Source organism: Struthio camelus, chromosome 2 (genome assembly GCF_040807025.1).
Source record: "Struthio camelus isolate bStrCam1 chromosome 2, bStrCam1.hap1, whole genome shotgun sequence".
NCBI classification, from domain to species: domain Eukaryota; kingdom Metazoa; phylum Chordata; class Aves; order Struthioniformes; family Struthionidae; genus Struthio; species Struthio camelus.
The window spans coordinates 9,223,053-9,244,422 of NC_090943.1; the positions used below are offsets into that span (position 1 = coordinate 9,223,053).

At 41.1% G+C, this 21,370-nt stretch overlaps 1 protein-coding gene across 4 annotated transcripts in view; it reads left to right on the forward strand.

Moving 5' to 3' along the window:
* Nucleotides 1-21,370, forward strand: part of DPP6 (dipeptidyl peptidase like 6) — a 581,229-nt gene that overhangs the window by 163,079 nt on the left and 396,780 nt on the right. Inside the window, exon 1 of one of the 4 annotated variants that reach the window (XM_068934272.1) lies at nucleotides 20,684-20,748. The exons of the other annotated variants lie outside the window; for them this stretch is intronic. Coding sequence (XP_068790373.1) covers nucleotides 20,707-20,748 — 42 coding nt within the window. The 5' untranslated portion in view covers nucleotides 20,684-20,706. Of the gene's footprint in view, nucleotides 1-20,683; nucleotides 20,749-21,370 lie in introns of those variants that run through there. 4 annotated transcript variants of the gene reach the window in all.

Consider the following 21,370-nt stretch of genomic DNA (forward strand, 5'->3'; position numbering starts at 1 on the left):
AGCAAACTAAGGGGAGGCAAGCACTGGCTGTGTGGTTCAGTGGGCAGAGCTCTCAGGTGAAAGGGAAGGTGGGGCTCTGCTTTTCAGCAGCTGGTGAATGAAAATTGCCCGAGAAGTGGTACTACACATGCCAAGCAATTCCTGTCAGCTTGTTCCCCTCACTACCCCATCACTATTTTTTTTTAAGCTCACAGTGGGCTCAAAATGTTGATAATGTAGGAATGACAGTTCCTGACTTGTAAGCAGCTGTGTCCTTTATTGCATCTGGCCCTGAGCACTTTTGAAAACTTGACCTACAGCACAGACTTGTTTAAAACTAATGCAGCCACTTCTTCAAATAAAGCGATGAGAGGCATACGTGTGAAGATATTTAATGTAGCAAGACTACTTTAGCACCGCAGGTTTCTTACCAATTATTCCAGCATGCACAGAAGAGAAGGCCCTCCTCGCTTTTTGGAGTGTGCGAGAGGGGACCGGTACAAGCAGTGCTTTTTGAAATTGGTGTTGAGGGAGAGATGGTGATGCTATATTTTTGTGGGTAGAGGCAGGGGAGATGGCTGACAGCTCCTCACAAGGGAGAAGAAATGGTTTGGGCACGTGTGTTTTAGAGCACAGGTCAGTGGATGTGCTGATATTGTGGGAATGGGCAAGCTAATTTCCAGTTATCTCATCTCAGCAGCAGAGGGAAAGCAGGCTGCACATGAGAGTGAGAACACCACGGCTGTAGCACGTGACTGGGAGTTGGAGAGCTGGGCTCTATTCCTGGGTGCCACTTAACTTTTCAGAAGCTTTTAAAACTCTGTGCAGTATTGGGTAGATTTTCCAGAAGATATTGGTTATGTAATAAAAAACACCTAATATTGTTTCTACTCTGCTGTGAAGATGAAGCATTCTTATTATATCCTATAATCTTACTCGTGCGTTCTATTCTTGATGTTTTTTTCTAAGCCCTAGGCTAAAAGGCATTACGGTAGAAATGATTCATCCAACAAAATGTCCAAATTGTGAAGCACTAAAACTCCTGCCTTTTTTATACATGTGAAGGCACTAAACAAAGCTCAAGCAGCTTATACAGCTTAATACTGCTTGAAAGTGCTAATATATGCTGAACACTTGAGATTTCCGTGGGTATCTGAGCTGGAATGTGGACCCATGGGTATCTGAGCTGAAAGTGGAACCAAACACACTGTTGATCTAAATCAAGGCCTTCCCAGGGTCTTGTCTGCCCAAGGGATTTGCTTCCCTCACGTCAAAGGTATGTCCTGTGGCACAGTATGGCACAGTGCCGTACTGCATGTACCATAAGCACTGTGTTGCGCTGGTGCAGTGCCAGCTTTTATCTGCTGCTCATTCATATCAGTCAGAGCTAATTTATCTACTGATTACTCACATGGCTTTGAACTTTCAGTATCTGATATAGGTTGTTCAGAACTACTTCAGATATCTTCTCTGCATGATATAATATACGTCAGAGAAAACACCACCATGTCAAGCGCTCAAAAAATATAAACAATGCCAAAATTAGAGTTGCCAGTGAATCCATTCATGCAGTTCTTTTTCTTGTATTCGTTACTCTAGTTTCCTTGTATACATCATACTAGTCTGTAATTTAATAATTATATGACATTATGTATGACATTATGGGTGTTTTTTTTTTTTTTTTTTTTTTTGCACAGGACCCCTCTTTTAGCACTCACAATGATTTAATGAACGCTCTTCAACATTTCATTTCCCCCCCATTGTTTAACGTGTGGCCCTAGGCCTTAATTTGTGCGCTCTGTTCACATTCTGCTTAATTTCCTCATAGGCTCTTCTCTGGCATTTACTGCCACATTATTTTAATGTTTCTCAAATCCTAATGAATTTATTTTCACAAGACAGCTCTTGGGTGAAGAATGTTTTATTCCCATTCTGTAGATATGGAACTGAGGGACAAATGTTACTGTATAGAGAATACCTAGATGTGAGGTCTAATTTTATGGAGTTCAAAGCACAGCTCTCTAACTTCAGTAACAATGCTAACCACTCAGCATTTCTACAGATGGTATCACAAGCCCCCCAGGTGGATGTTCATAAAGAACTATCTGTAATTAGATATTCATAAAGAAATATCTGTAAGAAATATTTGTAATATTCACTTGGCAGGTTTCATCTTACATAATTTGCTCAGCATCACAGAATCTGGTTGTATGTGAGAGAGGGAAATCATCTGGGTTTTCAGCGTGTCAGTCCACTTGCTTAATGAATAGTCTTGAAATTATCCTTCCTCTTTCTTTCTAACGCAGTGCTTGCTTTACTGCATGCCACTTCATTTTGTGGTCATGCACATCACTGTGAGCCTTACAGACAGCTTTCTTTGACTTTTTAATTCACTTATTAGGCAGTGGCCTTTGTAGTGAAAATTACTGTGTGCTTAAAGACATGAAAGCTGACTCAAGGTTATATTAGGCCATATCAGTTCTCTGTAGACCCCCGGTACAGTGCTGTGCTTAGGAAAAAAAGAAAGACTTGTGGAGACCAGTAATATCTACTGCTAGAATAACTGACACAGTGGAGAGACAACTTCCGAGTGCGTGACTCCTTCAGATTTGAAGCCTTTCTTCTTACATCAGTTGGCTGAAAGTAACGTCGCTTTTGCCTACAAAACTTGTCTCGTTTATGTCCTCAGACCACTGTGTATACAAAAACAATGTTATATTAAAAAAGCAAGCAGGAAAACCAGAGATTACATTACATGACAGCAGACTGAGTCCCCAGTGAGGAGACTGAGTGCGTTACAAATAGGAGAGTTTGACCACAGACTGTTAAGTTAACGGAGGAACTGAGAATAGTTTGTTCTCATCCTCTGTAAGAACCAGCCATTACGGGTGAAATAGGTACATCTTTTGTCTGTAGTTTCACAACTGTTAGTGCACTTTAGAAACATGTAGTGATTTGAGAATCCTGGATTCTCTTCTCATAGCAAAGAGCACGTTCTGGTAATTTCTACCTGACTTGTTAGGGGATTAGATCAACTAACCTTTGTCCTGTTCCCACTATGAATTCTGTATTTGCATGCATCTATCTGTCTTTTCTATCATGTTCTAAGAATAAATTATTTTCTGTAGAGCCTGGCTTTTTGTTGATATTCATACACTGTCTGGCACAGAGAGGCTGTTGTACTTGCAGAGGCACTTAAGTAAACTTGAGTGAATTATTTTCTAAGTGAACAGTATTTTTTTTTCCAAACAATACATGTCTCAGTTTTCTTGAAACTTGCATGAAACTCATGAAAAGAGTTTATGGACTCTTTTGGCAAGAAAAATCTAATTTAGGCTAAATTCAAAAAGGGGAAGAAGGAGGTTAGAGCAATCTGTCAGGCTGGAGGCAATCATCTTTCAGGAAGCTTCCTACTCACCAAGACACAGGCTTTTATGGGACGGTAGGTACTCCCTGTCTTGTAGAGGCCATAGCACCTTGCAGAGATAATTGAACATTCAGAAGAGCAAAGCCTAGAATCCAGGTATCTTGTTTCCCAAGTGTGTGTTAGCCTCCATGGTAGAGAATAATTATCCCTCTCTGGCCTACATAATATGTAAATACTCCATTCAAAGTGGATCGGCTCACACAGAAAAGAATGGCAGTATCACCTCCCAGAATATTTCCAAAGTCTTCAGCTTGTGATATTCATAATCACTGAAAGGATGAAATTCCAGCGGTAATTCAAGTGGTCCAGCGGTAAAATGAAAACAATTGAACTAAAAGAAGTAGAGCCCAGAAAAACGTAAAGTACAACTATTTTTTCATGATCATTTTTGTTCTCATGCATATTCTTCTGAGATTTTTAATTATTTGAGTTTTTATTGGGCACATGGTTTATTTCCACTGTAGCATTTCAAGGATGCTTATCTTTTATATCTTCTGTGTTTTTATTCCTGAAAATGATAGCTGAAATCTGTCTCCCATTCATCATGCTGCTCTGTAGGATGCCACGATCCGAGTTAACTTGAGGCAGAACTTCGGAGCTGATATCACATATCTAGAGGTTTTTCATACTTTTAATAAAACACAGCCTCCTTAGGGTTTGAGAACAGTTCCTAGAGGAGTCAATAGGAAGAAATGTTCATCAGTGCTTAATGGAAAACAGCAGCTCTCCTTGCGAAGAGTGGCATGCAGCACCACAGGATCTTTTATTGCATTATGCGACAAAACATCTGCTTCCAAATTCTTTGATACTTCTTGCAGAGTAGAAACTTTCCAGTGTCTTGAGTGACTTAAAGGACTGAATTTGAGGGGCAAAATTAAAAGAAACAAACCCAGATTTATGAATGAATGCAGAAGAAAGTTTTTCTGTGTGTACTATAAGGATATAAATGTCTTTTGCAAAGAGGATTTGCATAGAGTTGGCCACAGAGGAGGAAAAGAAGTTCAAAGTGTGGTCTGTTAGGGAGAAGGGTTCCAAACGATGAGATTTCTGTGGCAGTTGGGAAGCCTTTCTGGAAAGAAAGTTCAATTTCAGCTTGTAGCTCGTGACCAAGAGAGATTTAGCAAATTGCTTTTAGGAACAGGGATGTGTGCATTTAAGGTCAAACAGAGCAGTCGCTGGTGCTATGTCCTATGCTACAAGGAGCAGTTCTGAACTATCTGGAGAAGTAAAGTAGGTCTGTTGACTGGTTTCCATTACTAAGTTCAATGCATCTGCTGCTATGGTCAGAAGATTTTCGTGATTAGAACTGCAGTTTTGGATGTGGATTCTGAACCAGCAAAGAACTTACTGTTCTGAAAGCACCAGACAATATTCTGTATTCTCCAAGCATCCTCAGCATCTGTGTCATGAAGAAAAGGAATTTGCTGCATTGGCTGAAAAGTGCTGGCATATATAATGTAGAGAAGCACAGCTTGCATGCCTGATTGCAATGAGCTTGCACCTACCTGATAAAGAAGAAATCACTGAGAGCGTAGATACATGAGCCATTAAGCAGCAGCTCACAGGCAGTAAGTGCTAAACTAATCCAAATTACCTCATATTTGCCATGGGCTGAGATCACACACAAGGAAAGTTACCACTAATCAGCTGCCAGGTGATAGTTATATTGCTTGCTGTTTGTACCTGAGCCCCAAGGAACAATTTATCCTTTTGAGAGTCTGTTTATGCCTAGCCCAGCAGAGTCCTGATCTCTGAGTGCCACTATGACAATATAGTGATGGATTGTTGAGCATATGTGAGAGCTATTTGCTGTGCAACTTCAAATCTCTGACTAAACTTGTAACCTTCACCTGAATTTTTGATGCATAAAGCATCAGTATTTCCTATCCTATCCATCCCATTCCATGCTTCCTAAGTATTGATGAGGTGTTACTTTAATAGCCATTAAGCAGCAGCTCACAGGCAGTAAGTGCTAAACTAATGCTTTCTCATTTTCTCTAACAATTGTAGGAGCCTCTCATCTCCTGTGCCAGATAACCAGCTCATATTCCTTCCACAGCTCCCCAGAAAAAATGTCTGGATACCCCTCTATGGATTATCTCTGCAAGATTTCTCATTATCCCAAAACTCATACTGATACTTCATTGGTATGGTAATTCATTGCATCAATCCAGACTGGACTGTAATACAGTTCTAAGACATGGTGGACTTAAATATGGATATCTTTGTATATTAGAAGATTAGTCATTGCAATCATCTAGTCTGTTGTGGCCCTTTTGGTGGCTCACAGGCCAGGTGTGATCCATGGGATTTTCTGATCCATCCAGCTCTTTTAGCCTGGTGAAGACAAGGGGAAGGTTGCTCAGGAAATGTTGCACTTCTTTTAACTGTGGAATAAGCGGAGCCGCTGCTGCCAGGACTGTGTGGCAGATGAGGGTGGAAACAGAGCCATGTCTCATCCTGTGCAGGCATGGCCCAGGAAGGCACAGAGTATTGGTGCTGTTTTTGTCTGAAAGGCAACTTCAAAACTGCAATGTGGTGCCTGAGGGTAAATTGTTCTGACCTTGTCTGAATAACACCTTCATTTTACAGGTTAGGAGCTTCTATGATTTACTCCTGCTTTGAGCTGAGGAACTGCTTGAGCTATGTGTAATCCTAGAAAAGTATCCAGTCTTGATCCAAAGCCCCCTGGTAACAGAGAATCCATCAAGATGTTTAAGTCATGCAGTGGTTAATCACTTTTCCCTTAAACGAGTGTCTCATTTTTTACCTGAATTCATCTGAATTCATCTGGCTTCAGCTTTCAAGCATTGATCTCTGCTGGGTAGGATGAAACTTTCTATTGTTCAAAAATATATGGTAGGGGAAGCAACTAGCGCTTGATAAATACATGAGTGTGCTAATGTCATTTCCCTTTTTTTTCACTTCTTTTCCTACCTTTGTTATTTAATGTCATAAAAAAAACTTATCTTGTTTCTGTAAAGGTTTGTAATGAAATCACTGCAGCTGTTGAGATGGAATTGCAACTGCTGGAGGTGCATTTGTGCCTAATAAAAAGTGCATGTGACTGGGTGTCATTATGAGCATAGTCCTGGCATCACAGGCGTCACTGTGGGCTCCTTCTGCCTGCCAGATACAGAAGTTTGTGTTTGAATGGCCAAACTTGCTAAACTTACTGCTGTGGTGTAGCTGCTGCAGGGACCTGAATTTGCTAGAACAAAGAGAATGGGGGCTGCAGTTTCCTTTCACTGAGTATGAAGATATACTGTATTTCTTAATTTATTTCTCTCTGATCTATGTCTCTTGTCATGAAATTCAAATTAATTCTTATCACTTAGGAATCAGCAAATCGCCTGTTTATTGGTCATGGGAATGATCAGAATGGAAATTCTGTGGAATGATATTACTGAAATTTGAATAAACAAGCTCCCCCTGGTAGTATGTGTCTGTCATAGTTAACAGAAAACAAAGATTTAGATTGTATTGCTCTTTAAAATCTTGTTAAAACATATTTCAAATAACAATTTGCTCAAACATTAGGGTCTGGTTACACGACAGAGCTGAAATCTGCAGGCTCAGGTGTTTAAATACCCTTGTGGAGCTGACCTAGAATCTTGCACTTTGGACACCTAAATGATGGACTAAAGGCTTCTATGTGCAGATCCCAAATGAAATTCAAGCCTAAAAGAAAGAGAAAGGGAGTAAGGTTGAGTAAGAAGGGGAATAGAAGCTGTCCTGCCCATAATATACTGTAGTTGTATGGTCAAACACAGTGGCCTAATGAGAGAAAAGAAATCAGAGGCAAGAATAGTAGTAGCAAAAGAATTAGACTGGGAACGTGGGCAGATAATTTTGGTACAAGCCACTGCTGATGCAGATGGAAAGATGCATTTCTTGTTGTCATTTAGAGAATATGTAGGTAGTTGAGATTTCTGACCTCTCGTAAATAACAAATGAGTTAAACTAACCTGGATAAACTTGGGTGTGATTAAGTTGAAACTGGTGGATTCTTGACAGTAGCTGCTTGAGGAGCCAATGTGCAGACGAGTAACATCTGATGCTTCTGCAGGTCAGACCACTTCTGCAGGTCTTTAGCACTGCTACTGAGTAGAGCTGGGGTTTTTTTTAGTGTGCTTAAATGTTTTTAAACAAACACTTCACAGGATGGCCCTAATGCTATTCCACCAGGCAAAACAGTTTCAAGCTTAAGCTTTCAACATAGATGGAATGATGAGGAGAGAGATGAGACCCAGCAGGTTATCTTCTATTCTGCCAGAGCAGGCTTTTCTCCACAATATATTCCTGTGGTTTTCCGGTTTGACTTTAAATTATTCAAACCTTGGGCATCCCTGAAATAACCTGTTTCATAATTAGAATCTCACTGAGACCCTCAGCTCACAGATTAAACCCTGCTGCATGTCTATGAGAGCTGTGTGTGCTGATTTGGGATAGGCTTTGGACCATATATAAATTGTTCATGATCAGACACAAGTGTTGACTAAGACCCTGTGATCTAAGCTGTGGATCTCAACTTAAAACAAACCAGCCAACCACGTGTGCATTGATCTTTCTCGTGAGGCATTTAAAGGTACCGTTTCTCTCACAGTGGAGATTGATTTCAGTAGCTCCTAGATGGTAGCTATAGTATTTAGACCCCATTAAGGAGTTTACCCATGATGATTTGATGTCATTCTGCTGCTCCTCTAAACTGCGTTTCCCGACTGGTGTACATAGTAGTACACTCCTTCCTTTTAGGGTGTTAAGTCAATGGAAATCCCCAAAGAAGGACTGGACTCAACATTGGTCAGCTGGTGGTAGCAGGGCTTAGTTTGTTGCTTCAACAGTGCATGTTTGTTTTGCCACTTGGAGCAGTCATGCGCAATTTGCTTCCCCTCCTGGGAAGGAACATAAGTATTCTTGAGCTTTGCCAAAACTTTACTTTTCTGCTTCCCGTGTTTTTGCTGGAAAGGTGCGGAGGACGTGCACATCATGATCCCTGTTGCATTACACGGCCAGGCAGTGCATCACATGGCAAGACACACAGATGCTGTCCTTTTATACATATCACAAACGCATAGGCTGAGAGGAGGCTGTGGGGCTTCAGAGCAAAGCATAGGCTAACTCCTCTGTCCCTGCTACCTTCAATATTCTTCCTGGCACAGGAGAGCCTGAGAAAACATCTCTAATGAGCTGAGCAGTGGACTGTCGTGGAGAAATGGAGCAGGTAAGTACTAAAACAGATGTGCAACATGGATACTGCTGATCCCCAGCATCTGTAAACTTGATCCTCCACAATTTGAGATTTTCTGAAAAAAAATCAGTAGAGCAAAGAAATTCTTAATCTTTTAAAGTTCTTTTATTTTGCTTTTATGATTTCAGACATTGGGGCACTAAAGAAAACAGGTATCACCAAATAAATGCCAGTACTGAAATGCAGTAGATGCTTAAGAACAGACATCCTGGATCAGACCTAAGGTTAAAATAGTTTAGTTTGCCATTTCTTTGACAATTGTCCATAGCGGTTGACTAGAGAAGGAATATTAGGCTAGAGTAAGCTCACACCGTGACTCCTCCAGCGCGTCCTCCCAGCAGCCTGTGGCTGAGGAGGTTTCTGTGCCCAAACTTGTGTTGCTGGATTTTTCTTACAAACACTATAAACCTTTGGCATATATAACATCCTATGGCAATGAGTTTCACAGTTTTGCCCTCTGCTATTGGTAAGGGAGAAGAAAGAAATACAGAGGCTTCTTTTAAGAAAGGAGAAAACGGTAGTTACATTTCTGTTGCTGCACATCCAGGCCCTGACATTTCCCCTTCACTGCCCACCCCTGCCCTGCAAGAAGCTGTCAGTTCTGTTTCCCAGGTAGAGCTGGTCAGCCTTTACCCCCTTCTTTCTGAGATGTCAGTGGGTAATCCTCATTTTTGAGCACAGAGGGGTAATCCCCCTTATGTCCTATCTCAGGATATCAAGGAACAGGGCTTCCCTCTGCAGTCTAAATTACAGCAACATAAGCGACGTGAGAGAAGCTGGGACTGAGAGACAGGCTGAACTTATGCCCAGTTAGAGGAATTCATCCACACAACAAAATAAATTTACTGAAGTATCCTAAAAAAAAAAAAAGCATATTATTATTTACCAGTGGGGTAAAGAACTCTGCCAGTTTCCCTAAAAGAGGATGGGCAGCAAAAAGTCTGTATTTCCTGGAAGTATCTGCATGGAATTGGCAGTATGTCTGAACTCGATGGTATGGGGAGTAGAGATGTGGGTGGCAGCTGATATTTTGTGAAGTTAATGTACTGCTTCCTGAGGAGGTGAATGTGAGCTGCCTCTGTTGCCTCTCTTGCCCTCATCCATACAGTTTGTGCTGGAGTGGAGAGAGAAACCACCAGTCTCTCCTAAGCAGTGTGACACAGGCTTGACTTTGATGTTTAGCTCCGAGGTGAGAATTGTTTAAGACGCATGAGTTTCAAGCTGCTATAGAAGTTCTACACATTTCCAGGAAAAGAGGAGAAGATAAAAGGGAGGGAAGATAAGCTGAGGAAGAAAGAGAGAGAGGGACAATGTTCAGCAGAAGTAGAAATGAATAGATGTGTGTCATTGCTTTATATCCAAATGCCTTTGCTGCCAGGCTGGCATGTGTATGCAATGTAAGGCGTTTTTCAAGGTATATGGTGATTTGAAGCCATGTCTGCTATGAGAGACTAGAATGAAAGTAAAAAGCTGTCAGCTGAATGCCCTTAGATTCACTCCTTGCCTTGGCTTTAAGCCACTAAAACACAATTAAAATAACATGAACAGGATGTGTCGCTGAAATGAAGATCACAATGTTCCATCACAACCCTCCGGTTGTGTCCTCTGGAGACCTTGCGACAGAAGGTAAGCCCTGCAAACAATTCCCATCCCTTGGGTGCTGATATACAGGTAAAATGACTTACAAGCACAGCCAGAAATTTATAGCAAGAGCAGATGAAATGAGAGAAAACAAGAATATAAAAAGCAAGTAACAGAACAGGAGACAAAAGACAATTGCTAATAAGCTGTGTCTTCATTTTTCTCCCTCCTTTTCCAATATTTTCTGTAGTACAAAGAACAGGGCTCAACACTGTCAGCAGTAATGTGTGCTGTGTCTCTAAACCATTCCACATGTCTCCAGTAAATCAGCAGTTTGAGGGTCATTGCAGCAACAGAAACCCTCCTTTGCACTGGCGCTGCCAACAGATTACGTGACCTGACGTTGCCACGCTGCAGGTACTCTGATGACTCCAAGTTCAGAGCCTAAGTTACTGTCTGCATAAACCAGACCACTGGCTGTTTTGGCCCTCTTACAGCAGATTTTAGATCTTAACAGTCAAGAGACTGGTGCGACACATAAAATATTTTAGAAAAACATTGGTTTTTGAGTTGCTTCCCAAAGTTTCATCATCCTCAGGGCATTTGACAGCAACAGAATCCCCCTCCCTTGCTAGGTAGAGTGGTTATAGCTCCTGCTGTGGGATCTCTCTGTGGAAAAACACATTGAACGCAATTACCTAATTTGTTAAAGGCTACTTGGATGGCAGGGTGGTCTGACTTGATTCCGGCATTTTCTGTGAGAGGTGTTGCGTCCCCAGGGCTGGAGAGAAATTGGGAAAACAGCCGCTTGGAGTTGGGCAGATGTAACACAATACCCTTACCTTTGCCAGAGAGGTCAAAATCACTGTAATTCTGAGAGGTACTGACAGTGGTCCTTATTCAGCAGGGCACCAAAGTGCAAAATTAACCTTTGAGTATGACGTAATGCCCTCTTGGCTCAGCAGAACACCCGTGCTCATACAACACGTTGGTTTAAGCATGTACTTACAACTGAGCGCACATGAGAGCTTTGCTGAGTCAGGGCAAGAGCAAACTGCTGTTCTGTGAATAGCAATGAGAGACAGAAAAGCATTTTTAAGGACACCATCAACTTGAAAATCACGCTCTGACTGAAAATTGTATTTGATCTAATTAGCAGTAGCCCTGTGACTGAGAGAAAGTATCAGGGCATAAAGTGTCTCTCCTCTTGGGTTGCTAATTGTTCTCCTGATTGTGCTTTGAGCTCTGTTGTTCTTACTGCTTTATGTGTTTCTCATCCCTGTGTTGTGTTTGCCTAAAGTGTTGTGCAAGACAGCCTTGCTCTTGCATGTTGCACAATCTTTACCTTAGGCTCTGTGCAAGGGCACTTCCCTGGTGCAGCAGCAGTAGGACTCATGCTGTTTTTCCTGAGTTGAGTCTTCACAGGTTTCTCTCTTTTTCAGTGAATCCTCTGGGGGGAGGGTAGAGAAGCAACCTTATGGACTTGCGTGATAGCCCCATGGAGACAGGAAGTAGCCTCATTGCTGAGGAGCAGTGCTATTCTGTCCCTAGCACATGCATTAGGCAGGGGGAAATGGGAGTTCAGAGTCTTTTTTCATTTTGGGGGGATCTCACATGGCAGTGGTGGGGAACTGAAATGAATAGAAGCATCTTTCAGCCCCAGTGCAGGGCTGGAGGGCAGAGAGGGAGTTGTGGGGCAGCTCAGCAGGGGATTTATTTTGCTCCACTGGGTGATGGTGAGGGGTTAGAGCACTGGCCGGAGATGTTGATGAGCAAGCACATGGCTGGGGATGGACAGGCCTCGGTGGCAGAGGGAATGGCTTGGGGGTAATAGTGTCGCTGCTGGAAACTGACCCTGAGCAACATCAGGATCAGAAGAAACTTTGGAAGCGTTCACAGCTGTAACACAATCCTGCCTGCTTGATGGCACCTCTGTGCAAAGAACTGATCATATCGTGATATACCTGACAGAACTGGTGATTCAGGGGAAAAGCAACCACTTGTCTTTTACCTAGGCTGGGCTAGTTTTAGCTGTGATGCTCTGGGTCATCATGTGACCGCATGAACATTTGTGTCAGTGTCAGAGCAGGAGAGAAGGCAGGATGACTTTTGGTTGTGGGTGGCAGCTTAATACCTGCTCCAGTCATTTTTGGAGCTACAGTTTTAGGCACATCACTATTGAAGGCAAAGGGGTCCTGCTGTAATGACAGCAATAAAAATGGAGTTAACCAGGTTTTCCCAGCTGTTTCTAGTCTTTCAGCTACAGTCAACTCCCAGCTAAATGGTCTGTGGGTCACCTGGGGCCTATATTCAAAAGTACACTACAACTTGGCACCCGATTTTTCCTCCATAGTGGGGCACCTCACCTGTAACTAGCAGAATAAGACATTTCATCATGTGGCAGGGAAGAAGCTGTGTATTTAGGTATTGCATCTGTGTAGAAAAGGGCCTCTCCCCCATCTTTTTACCCATCCATCCAGATGTGTCTCAGCATGACAAACCTTGTGCCAGGTTTTGCTGCTGCATGGCAATCTGCAGGGGGAAAAAACAAACAAACAAACAAAAAAAACCACTGAAAAATCTGGTTACTCCTCAGTTTTCAGAGAGATTTGCAGCACATGCACCTTGCAGCTCTTGGCAGTGTTACAAGCACATCAGTAAACTCTGACTACCTCTCTAGAAATCTAGTGACCTGCTGATCTCTACCCTTGAGTGCCCTTGGGCTGTGCTTGTGTGGAATTAAGTCAATAGCAGTGCAACTCCTTCATTGGCATGTCACGAGGCCAATGAACACTTTCACATACTTACATGTGCTGCGGGCTAGTGTTATATATGTCAATATATGTCAATCTCCCCTGGAGATTGTATCCTGAAATGGATATTTAGGCTTTGATGACTGTTCATGTGCTAGCATTTTGATTTATCGCAATCATAAAGATATATATGTTACAATTAGGTAAATTTTTTCTGCAGTGGGAGGCATGTAATATACATAAGGTTCAGATAGAAAAATAATTTTGTGCTAGCCTGATGGCTGCTTGGAAAAATAATTTAGCAAATGACCTTAAATATAGCTTTTGAATATGAAGTCTGAAGTTGGAAAAATAATTTAGCAAATGACCTTAAATATAGCTGTTGAATATGAAGTCTGAAAAAAGGCTTTTGCCAAAGGTGTATATATTGTGTATATGAAATTCACAGTCTTCCTGGTGTCCATTAAAGGTTTAGATTTCTGATTGTACAAATGTGATAAGTTTAGGACTCTGATCCTGCCAATCATTTATTTGTTTCCATAATTTTTTTGCCACTGTTGCATAGTGCCATGGTGACTTCACGAGAGCAACCCACAGTGTGTGAAACGTGTGTCTCAGTCTACAAGTGTAACAAAGCTAAAAAAGTATAGTAAAGAACTGAAAACAGAATGCACATATCAGGGCTCTATGGTTAAGCCACAGATGCACAGTACAATGACTGTTCTCTCACAGTATAATGACCGTTCTCGCCCTTTCCTTGTCCTTATGGGCCACCCCTCCGGTACAGTTTTCCCCAGATTGTTCTCACCACGCTCAGGCTGTGCCAAGATGATTCAGGTTCTCCCTGGCAGTTGGCATCAGGGCCGTTCCCGTTGATGGGTGGGTTGTCAGGTCTGCAGGCCAGCTGACAGTGAGTTCAAGTCCACACCTAGGTATGTGGCTTACTTTCTTTTATCCTTCTTGCACTTAGTTTGTTATCCAATCAAACAATGCCAGACCACAGTTGAACAATAGAACAGATGACCTCAGCCGATAACAGTATGGTCAACAGGATGGTCAACAGCGTGGTCAACAGATAACAGTATGCGTATTCAACAGATATCAGTACGAAATTCCAAGGTACCTAGATGCTTACGATGTGAGTCCTTGGTGTCACTTCTCCTTTGCTGACTAGGTTTGCTCAGCACTCAAGGAGTCACTGGAGGGCTGCGGCAACCCCACAGTGTGGTGGTTCTGGCTGTGAAGCACTTGGGGTTCCTCAACTCTTGGGGAGCACCCCAGGGCAAACCCCTCTTCTATGGGCTGCACCATCCTGAGTCCCACGCTTGCCTGTGTGGTGCCTGTCATAGGTATATCATGAACATTTCTCTGAAATAGAACTTTAAAAAAATTACTGTTGATGAAGATCTTTAAAGGGAATAAGTAAAATGCAAAGCGTGCCACTAACTGGATTTTTGCATCCATTTTTCATTGCAATCTATGTGCAAATAGGTAGGTGAAAAAAAGAATGTGCATATATGGCACTAATGGCATTTGGTCAGCAGAGGGCAGGGTTTGCTGAGCAGAAATTCTTCCTGGCAAAAGAAACAAGGCTCTGAAAAGAACTACAGACTATGCATGTATGAGGGAGGAATTTTGAAGATATCAGGGGATCAGCGCTTACGTTTTTTCCCACTTAATTCTGCTGTTCTCAGCTTCAGCTTTGGCTTTGTTACTTTGATCTGTTTGAAATATTTTTGTAACTCGTCCTGCATTGCCACGTACAACATACCACTAAAGCTGTTCTGTGAAGCTGTTAAGAATATATTTATGAACTTTGCAGATGTATGGACTGTGTTTGAATTTTCATAAATAATATTCTGAAAACTCATTACTGGCCATTCTCTCTTTTGGGAAATGGTAAAACAGTAGCAGAGTTTAGCACAGTAAACTTGCAATACAGGAAGAGTTGTGGCAAAATTTTTCTAAGCTGAAATCAGGACAAAGCCAAAAACTCTCAGACAAATGAGTTTCAATTACAATGAATAAGAATAAATTCTGGACTCTCTTGTCCTAGTGTGGTCATAAGTACCAGATAAAAATTTGCGGAGAATATTAAGTATGTTGGCCTTTTTTTTTTCCTTTAATGGACTATCAAGACATTTGAGGCCTTAAACCTTTCAGATTGGGTGTGTCAAATTAGCAAACAATTTCTGTTATTTTATATCAATACGCAATGCCTATGAGCTGTGCATAGTAGGAAAGTTTATGCAGCTGCATAAAGCAATGTTTTCTCTTCTTTATTAAAATTATAGTGAATGGCTCAATCTAAGCGTGAGTAGTAAGTAAGAAGACGAATTCCTTTCCAAACTGCCAGAGGAAAAGTTGTTTGTGTATAGGAAGACTTAGATGTGGACCTGCTGCTAGCTTTAGATGTGTCCCTTTAGATGCCTTCATCTGTGGCTGAGTTTAGAGCAGGTTTACATGTGGCTGCATATATGAAATGTATGTAAAGTTAGTTAGAGGAGAGTTAGTGTCACTGGGGAAAAAAAGTTGTGATAACAAGAAAGAAAATGTTGTTCTTAATCTCTGAAACACCTGAATGCTTTATTTTTGTATTAGCCCAATTCTGCTTTCATTAAACTCCAAAGAATTACTGTTACTGTCCTCTGTATATTATTAGCTGAATTTTGTCACTGACATTGGTCGAAGCAGCTAGATGCTGCAGTAATCTAAGGAGATGCTATACATATGCTTAAAACAGAAGGGATGAGAGAATTAGCTACTGTAGTTCTTTCAGTTTTCCCTGTTGTTCTGGCGAGAGCTGCTCCGCTGAGATGCCACTGCTCCAATTAGAGTAAATATTAAGGAATGTAGGAATAGGCAGATCCGCAGGGGAATAAGTATGTTGGCCAGGAGAGGCTAGTCCTTGTAAGGAACCTCATTTAGGCACCAGCTGATGCTCTGGAATTGGCAGCTTAACCTAAGAACATTCTCTTACTTAAAATTTATCTAATAATATAGAATGGTGGGGGAAAGAAGGGCTTACTTGGTTCATCAGTAATGGTTACTTCACTCACAACCATAAAAAGAAGAAAAAGGAAGAAAAAAAAAAAAAGAGAGAGAAGGACAGTATACTGTCTAAGCCGAAAAGCTGTAAGTTATACCTCATAGCAGTGATCAGGAGTTCTGGAACGTCCTGTGACTCCCCCCACCAAACTGCACTGATACGGTCCATTACCAAGACGCTTGAGAGCATCACAAGTGAATTTAGCCTATGAAATAAGGAAGTGTGCCGAATACCTTTTCATGGATAGAGAACTGAGGGAAGAAGAGACTGAGTGGGTTGTCTGCACTGGCCAGGGAAGCCTGTGGTGCAGGAAGGAATTAACCTCAATTCCAGACTAGCGATTTTGACTGCTGTTCTTCCTTCCTTCCTGCAGCTTTGCCATTTATTATAGATAAGGGATTTTTTTTTTAACGTGTCCTGCTATCTAAGCAGTGAAACTCTTGCAGAGATCTGCTCTTGGCTTTTCTGTTCATACCTACAATCTTTCAGAGAAATGTAAGCATAGAAGAGCTGAGCTGAAAAATATTTTTTTAGAACCAAACTTTGCCTGGAAGTTGATTTCAGAAGGAAGTTGTGTTTTTGTTAGACATGTTCAGATTAATGTGCACTGCAGTGCAGTGAATATTAAAGGAACTGTCAAGAAGGAAAGTCTGTGTACGGGATAAATTAGGACTCTCTAGGGATTAAAAAGATGTAGGATTTTTTTTTAAGTAGCTAGCCTACTATTGAAAAATAATGAGTAGTTTCCATAGCAACTTCACTTTCACATGGTGCACACATACCATAGCCACATAAAAAAGAACAGTATCAAAGAAGAAATAAAACTGAGCTGTGCTGTTTGGATTTTTAAAAATATTCTTTCATCCTAAACTGTCTGTTTACAATGCAAAGATCAGTTAATCACAGAGGATTTTTTCTTCCAGTGAAATAATTATTGTAACTTTCATCCAAATATTTGGAAAAAAGAAGCAAAATGAGAAACATTGCTGAAAAGAATACTGGAAAAGCTTATGCTTCTCTCCTATCTGCACTGCAGGTTGAACAAAGCCAAGAGTATTTCAAACTGTCAGCACCTTCTCAATGGCCCTACTTTCCTAATTCAGTTCAGTATAATCAAGAAACTACAGCTCTTATTTCGTAAGTTCATGTTAAGGTATTTGACAACATGTGATACACACGTTGCTCGTCATTTGACCTGTGTGGGATATTTGTGAGACAGATCAAGAGCAAATCAAACTCTCGTGGCCACAAATTATCAAAATTCAGGCTAAGTTTCTCTGCAAGTTGACTGAGGGTTGTAATTTCTTCAAACAAGCTAGGATTCATTTGTAGTTTCACAAAGAAAGCGAGTAGAAATGGCATAGTCGTATAAAGAAAATCCAGTGAACAGCTGGCAACTTTGACAGAGGTTTGCTGTGAGTTTTGCATGCCAGTTGGAATCCAAAACTCCCAACAACTGTTGAAGGCCATGAACTTTTGTAAACTGAAGCTCAGCAAGCTTTCAGAGACCCTAATTTTGACAAGTTGATCTCTCACTATGTGTTCTTCTCAAGAATATTCCACTAAATGACCATACTGCACAATCTAGAGAGAAAACTACTTTTTCTTTTTTTTTTAACCTACTTATTTTAGCAAAAAAATGAAAAGAGTTTTTAAATATATATATAGGGGAAGGGATGATAATTATAATAATAGTGATCATTATACTAAATTAGGTTTTGGGCTTGGGACAGGGACAGGTTTTAGGGATAGAAACAAAGAATGTGGGTCATGATTGAAAGGTGAGGGAATTTGTCAAGGGAAGTAGTGTCTCTGAAGAAAAGACTTGGATCATAGAGGAATATCAAGTGAAGGATAAGTTCCTGGTGCATTACTGTGTCCAGAAAGATTCACATGTCTTTTGAGTCTTGAGTAAGAAGACAGAGGTTAGAGTAGGTCTTTGACTGGCCGTGATGGGATCGTTAATTAAAAACTGCGAGTGGCTAGCATCCACATTTCAAGAACAGCATTTAACAAATGAAGACGATCCAGAGAAAAGCTCTAGGGGTGAAGAGGGGAAGAAAAAATATGACTTGCTGAGTGAGTTGAGTGAGTTTGATGTGTTTAGTTTGTCAAAGAGAAAGTACAAGGGGCTATCACATCTCTCTGATCTGATTGAAAAAGAGGTAAACAGAACATATTAAAGGAAATTGAAGATAGGGAAAGGTTTCAAAATAAGGCAGGTAGGTATAACCTGCCAGTGGAAAAACTTAGCAACAGTTATTTATAATTGACATTACAATGGGAATTTTTTAAATCAGAACTTGGTAATTGTCTACAAAATACTAGTTCAAATAGAATTCAAAATCAGAGAAGATCTATAGCCATCAAGATTTCTGCTTAAATGATTATAAATGTCCTTTATAGTTGATGAATGTATTAATCTCTCTGGTTTCTGAAAGCTTTGCCGTGTGAACCGGTTACTGCACTAAAGCAATTGCTTCAGGATAGATGTTTTGCGATTGTTGATATACATCTCTCTTACTCCACTATCAGCTCCTCAAGGTAGCTTATCCTCCTTTTACTCAAGGTATTATTCAATCAGTCCAGGCTTGATTAACTCAGCTTACCTTACGTTTACTGCTGAGTGCCAGGTCATAAAATTGGATATGTGCATAGTTATTGCAGAGCAACTGATCTAGTAATTTCCTGTGCTGATGTCCTTTAGAAATGCCAGTATGTACTGTACTACAGACTGCAATTTTTTCCCCTCACAGGTTTCAGAAATAGAAAGGAATTATTTATTAATTGCAAACAGGTGACAAAATATAAAGATCATGATATTTTGTGTTTGTAGAAAAAATTCTCATGGATAGTGAAATGTAGTAAAACCGATGCTTTAAAATCTGGAGAACAACTTAGATTCTGAAGCGTTAAGCATGATACCAGAAGGCTTGTATCCTTGAAATTAAGATATGTTTATGCGGTTTATCTATTTACAGGGAAAATCTCCATTTCCAAGTCAGACTGTTGCAAGTTATTGTTATTCTTGCTAATATTTTCCATCTGTTTTTCTTATTCCCGTATAGGACTTTGCATATGGCCTTAGTCTTATTAATTTAAAACAAAAATCAACAATAATAAAAAGGTTCTGATTTTAAATCCATAAAGGCAAGTTAATAGGTAAGACCTAGTCTCCCTAGTCTCTCATTGATACTATCCAACACTTCTAGTTGTGCTACTTAGAGCTGTGGCATATTTCTTGATAATACACAGAGCTGAGGCATATTTCTTGATAATACACTTCTTAATGCCAAATGCTAATTATTCATGGGAATATGCTTTTCTGTAGCCCCAGGTTGTTGCAGAAAATGACAGCTTTTGATATTACCAAATGAAATAATATATTGTTTCTCCTGTGGCATTTCAGTGCGTGCCACATTTAATGAAAAGTACATTTTTAAGGTCATTTCATTAGTAGGACCCAATAGGGTTCTTTTTTGTGTGTCTGAGTATACAATCATAGCTTTTAAACCAAGTTTCTGAGTGATTTTATTTTTCTAGGGAGTTCACTAGAGTTTCTTGAACTTTGAAAGTCTATTTTCTCTACTTACATCAGAAAAAAAAAGAATCCTGTATGTTTGCGAGGATGAAAGCTGTCATATGATAAGCTGAGAAAGATTCCAACTCATTTTGTTTCTGTGAAGATCAGAAGTACATTTCCCCTTCATCAGTTATATGACTCTCTATCCCACATCACTTACTTTTCAATTTATCTTTTTTTTCCAATTCCATGCTCTTTTGGGAACACATTTTTATTACTTCATGAATCCTCTGCTGCTTTTTACAACTACTCGGATTGTTTTAAATACTTTCCCTGTGATTTATGAAAAGCTTTAGCTACTGCTGCAGGATCCCATGTTCACCAGAGAGTTGTTTTCACCAGTACCCTGCAGGTCTGATCCTGGCCCCTACGAATCAGTAGAGAATTTCACCAGTAATGCCATGGAGGAGACAACATAATCTAGCCACATAGGCACAGTTTGCTGCATTTTTGCAGACAAAGCCGGGCAGTTCATGAGCCATTGTCCCAGTAGGTATTTCCTCTTTCTGTAATCTCTCAAAGCCATGCAACCTGTGAGGAACCCAACCGGTAGGACAAGATTAGCCCTTGCAGAGCCTGTCCCCATTCAGTGTACCCTTGCACAATGCATCCGTCCTCTTTCCCACCTGCCATTGCTCCAAAGAGACATTTTTGTTTCCAAGAACTTTTCTAAAGCCATTGCAGCAGTGAAATGGTTAAATAACTGGCCCCGTTTTAGGTACCCGTGTGCTAAACAGCACCTTCCAGTCTGAGTCTCATCTCAAGATACCTAGCTAACTGCTGGTGGTGTGTCTTCTTCAAAGGATGGCTGCCATCCTTGCTTACTTCTCTGCAGAGAGCAAAAAGCCTTTGAAAGTACCTTCTGCCTCATCAGAGTAATGAGCGTTTAAAAAAAAAAAAAAAAAAGAGTCAGCTCAGTGGTTCAGAATTTTGCTGGATTCTGTGTAATTAATTAAGATTTTTTTAAACATTGGTTGCTCTGCCAGTCTGTGTATCTAGGTTGTGCCAGTTTCTAGGATTCCCCTCCACCCCCATCCCCGCCCCTCGCCCCGGTTCCTCGCACAGACGTGAGCAGCTGCAGCCATGGAAGACTTCTTTGTAGAAGAAGCAGCTCCAGTGGAACAGGTAGGCGGGCTGGGGTGGGCTCTCAGCCCCCGGAGCGTGCAGCCACTCTGGAGGATATTTAAAGCCAATGGACCTAAGCTCCAACCAGCTAACAAGCTCTGTTACCTGCAAAAGAGCAGGGAGGAGAGGATCTCTCACAGATACATCAGGTGTGGCTCAAAGCAGCCTGCAACGCCAGATTAAGATGTCCGAGCGTCTGCCAGGAAAAGGTTAAAAACTTCTGCAGACAACCAGAAACCTCTGTACAGGGCAGATATTACTGTTAGCAAAGAGCTCTCTTTTCCAGGGAGGAGAGGTTTTAGCGGGAATTGTGCAAGGTAGGGAAGGTCTGAAGTCTTGTGGGGAGCAGGGGAAGGAGAGGAACGGGCTGGAGGCTTGTTGCGTAGGCCTGGGTGAGAGGGACTCCTTCACTGATCCCTGCTCAGCTGGATTTGTTGGCGCCGTATTGCTTCTCTGTCTTTTCAATTTTGTGTTGTATTGGAGCAAGATAACTGAGGAAATCACTGCAGTACAAGTTACATCAGGACTAAATTTGCCCCTTCTTCCTTACAAGGACCCGCAGTGTTTTCTTCTTACGTGATTTTTTTAGCGTGTTTGTTTCTTTGTAGTTAATTACACCTCT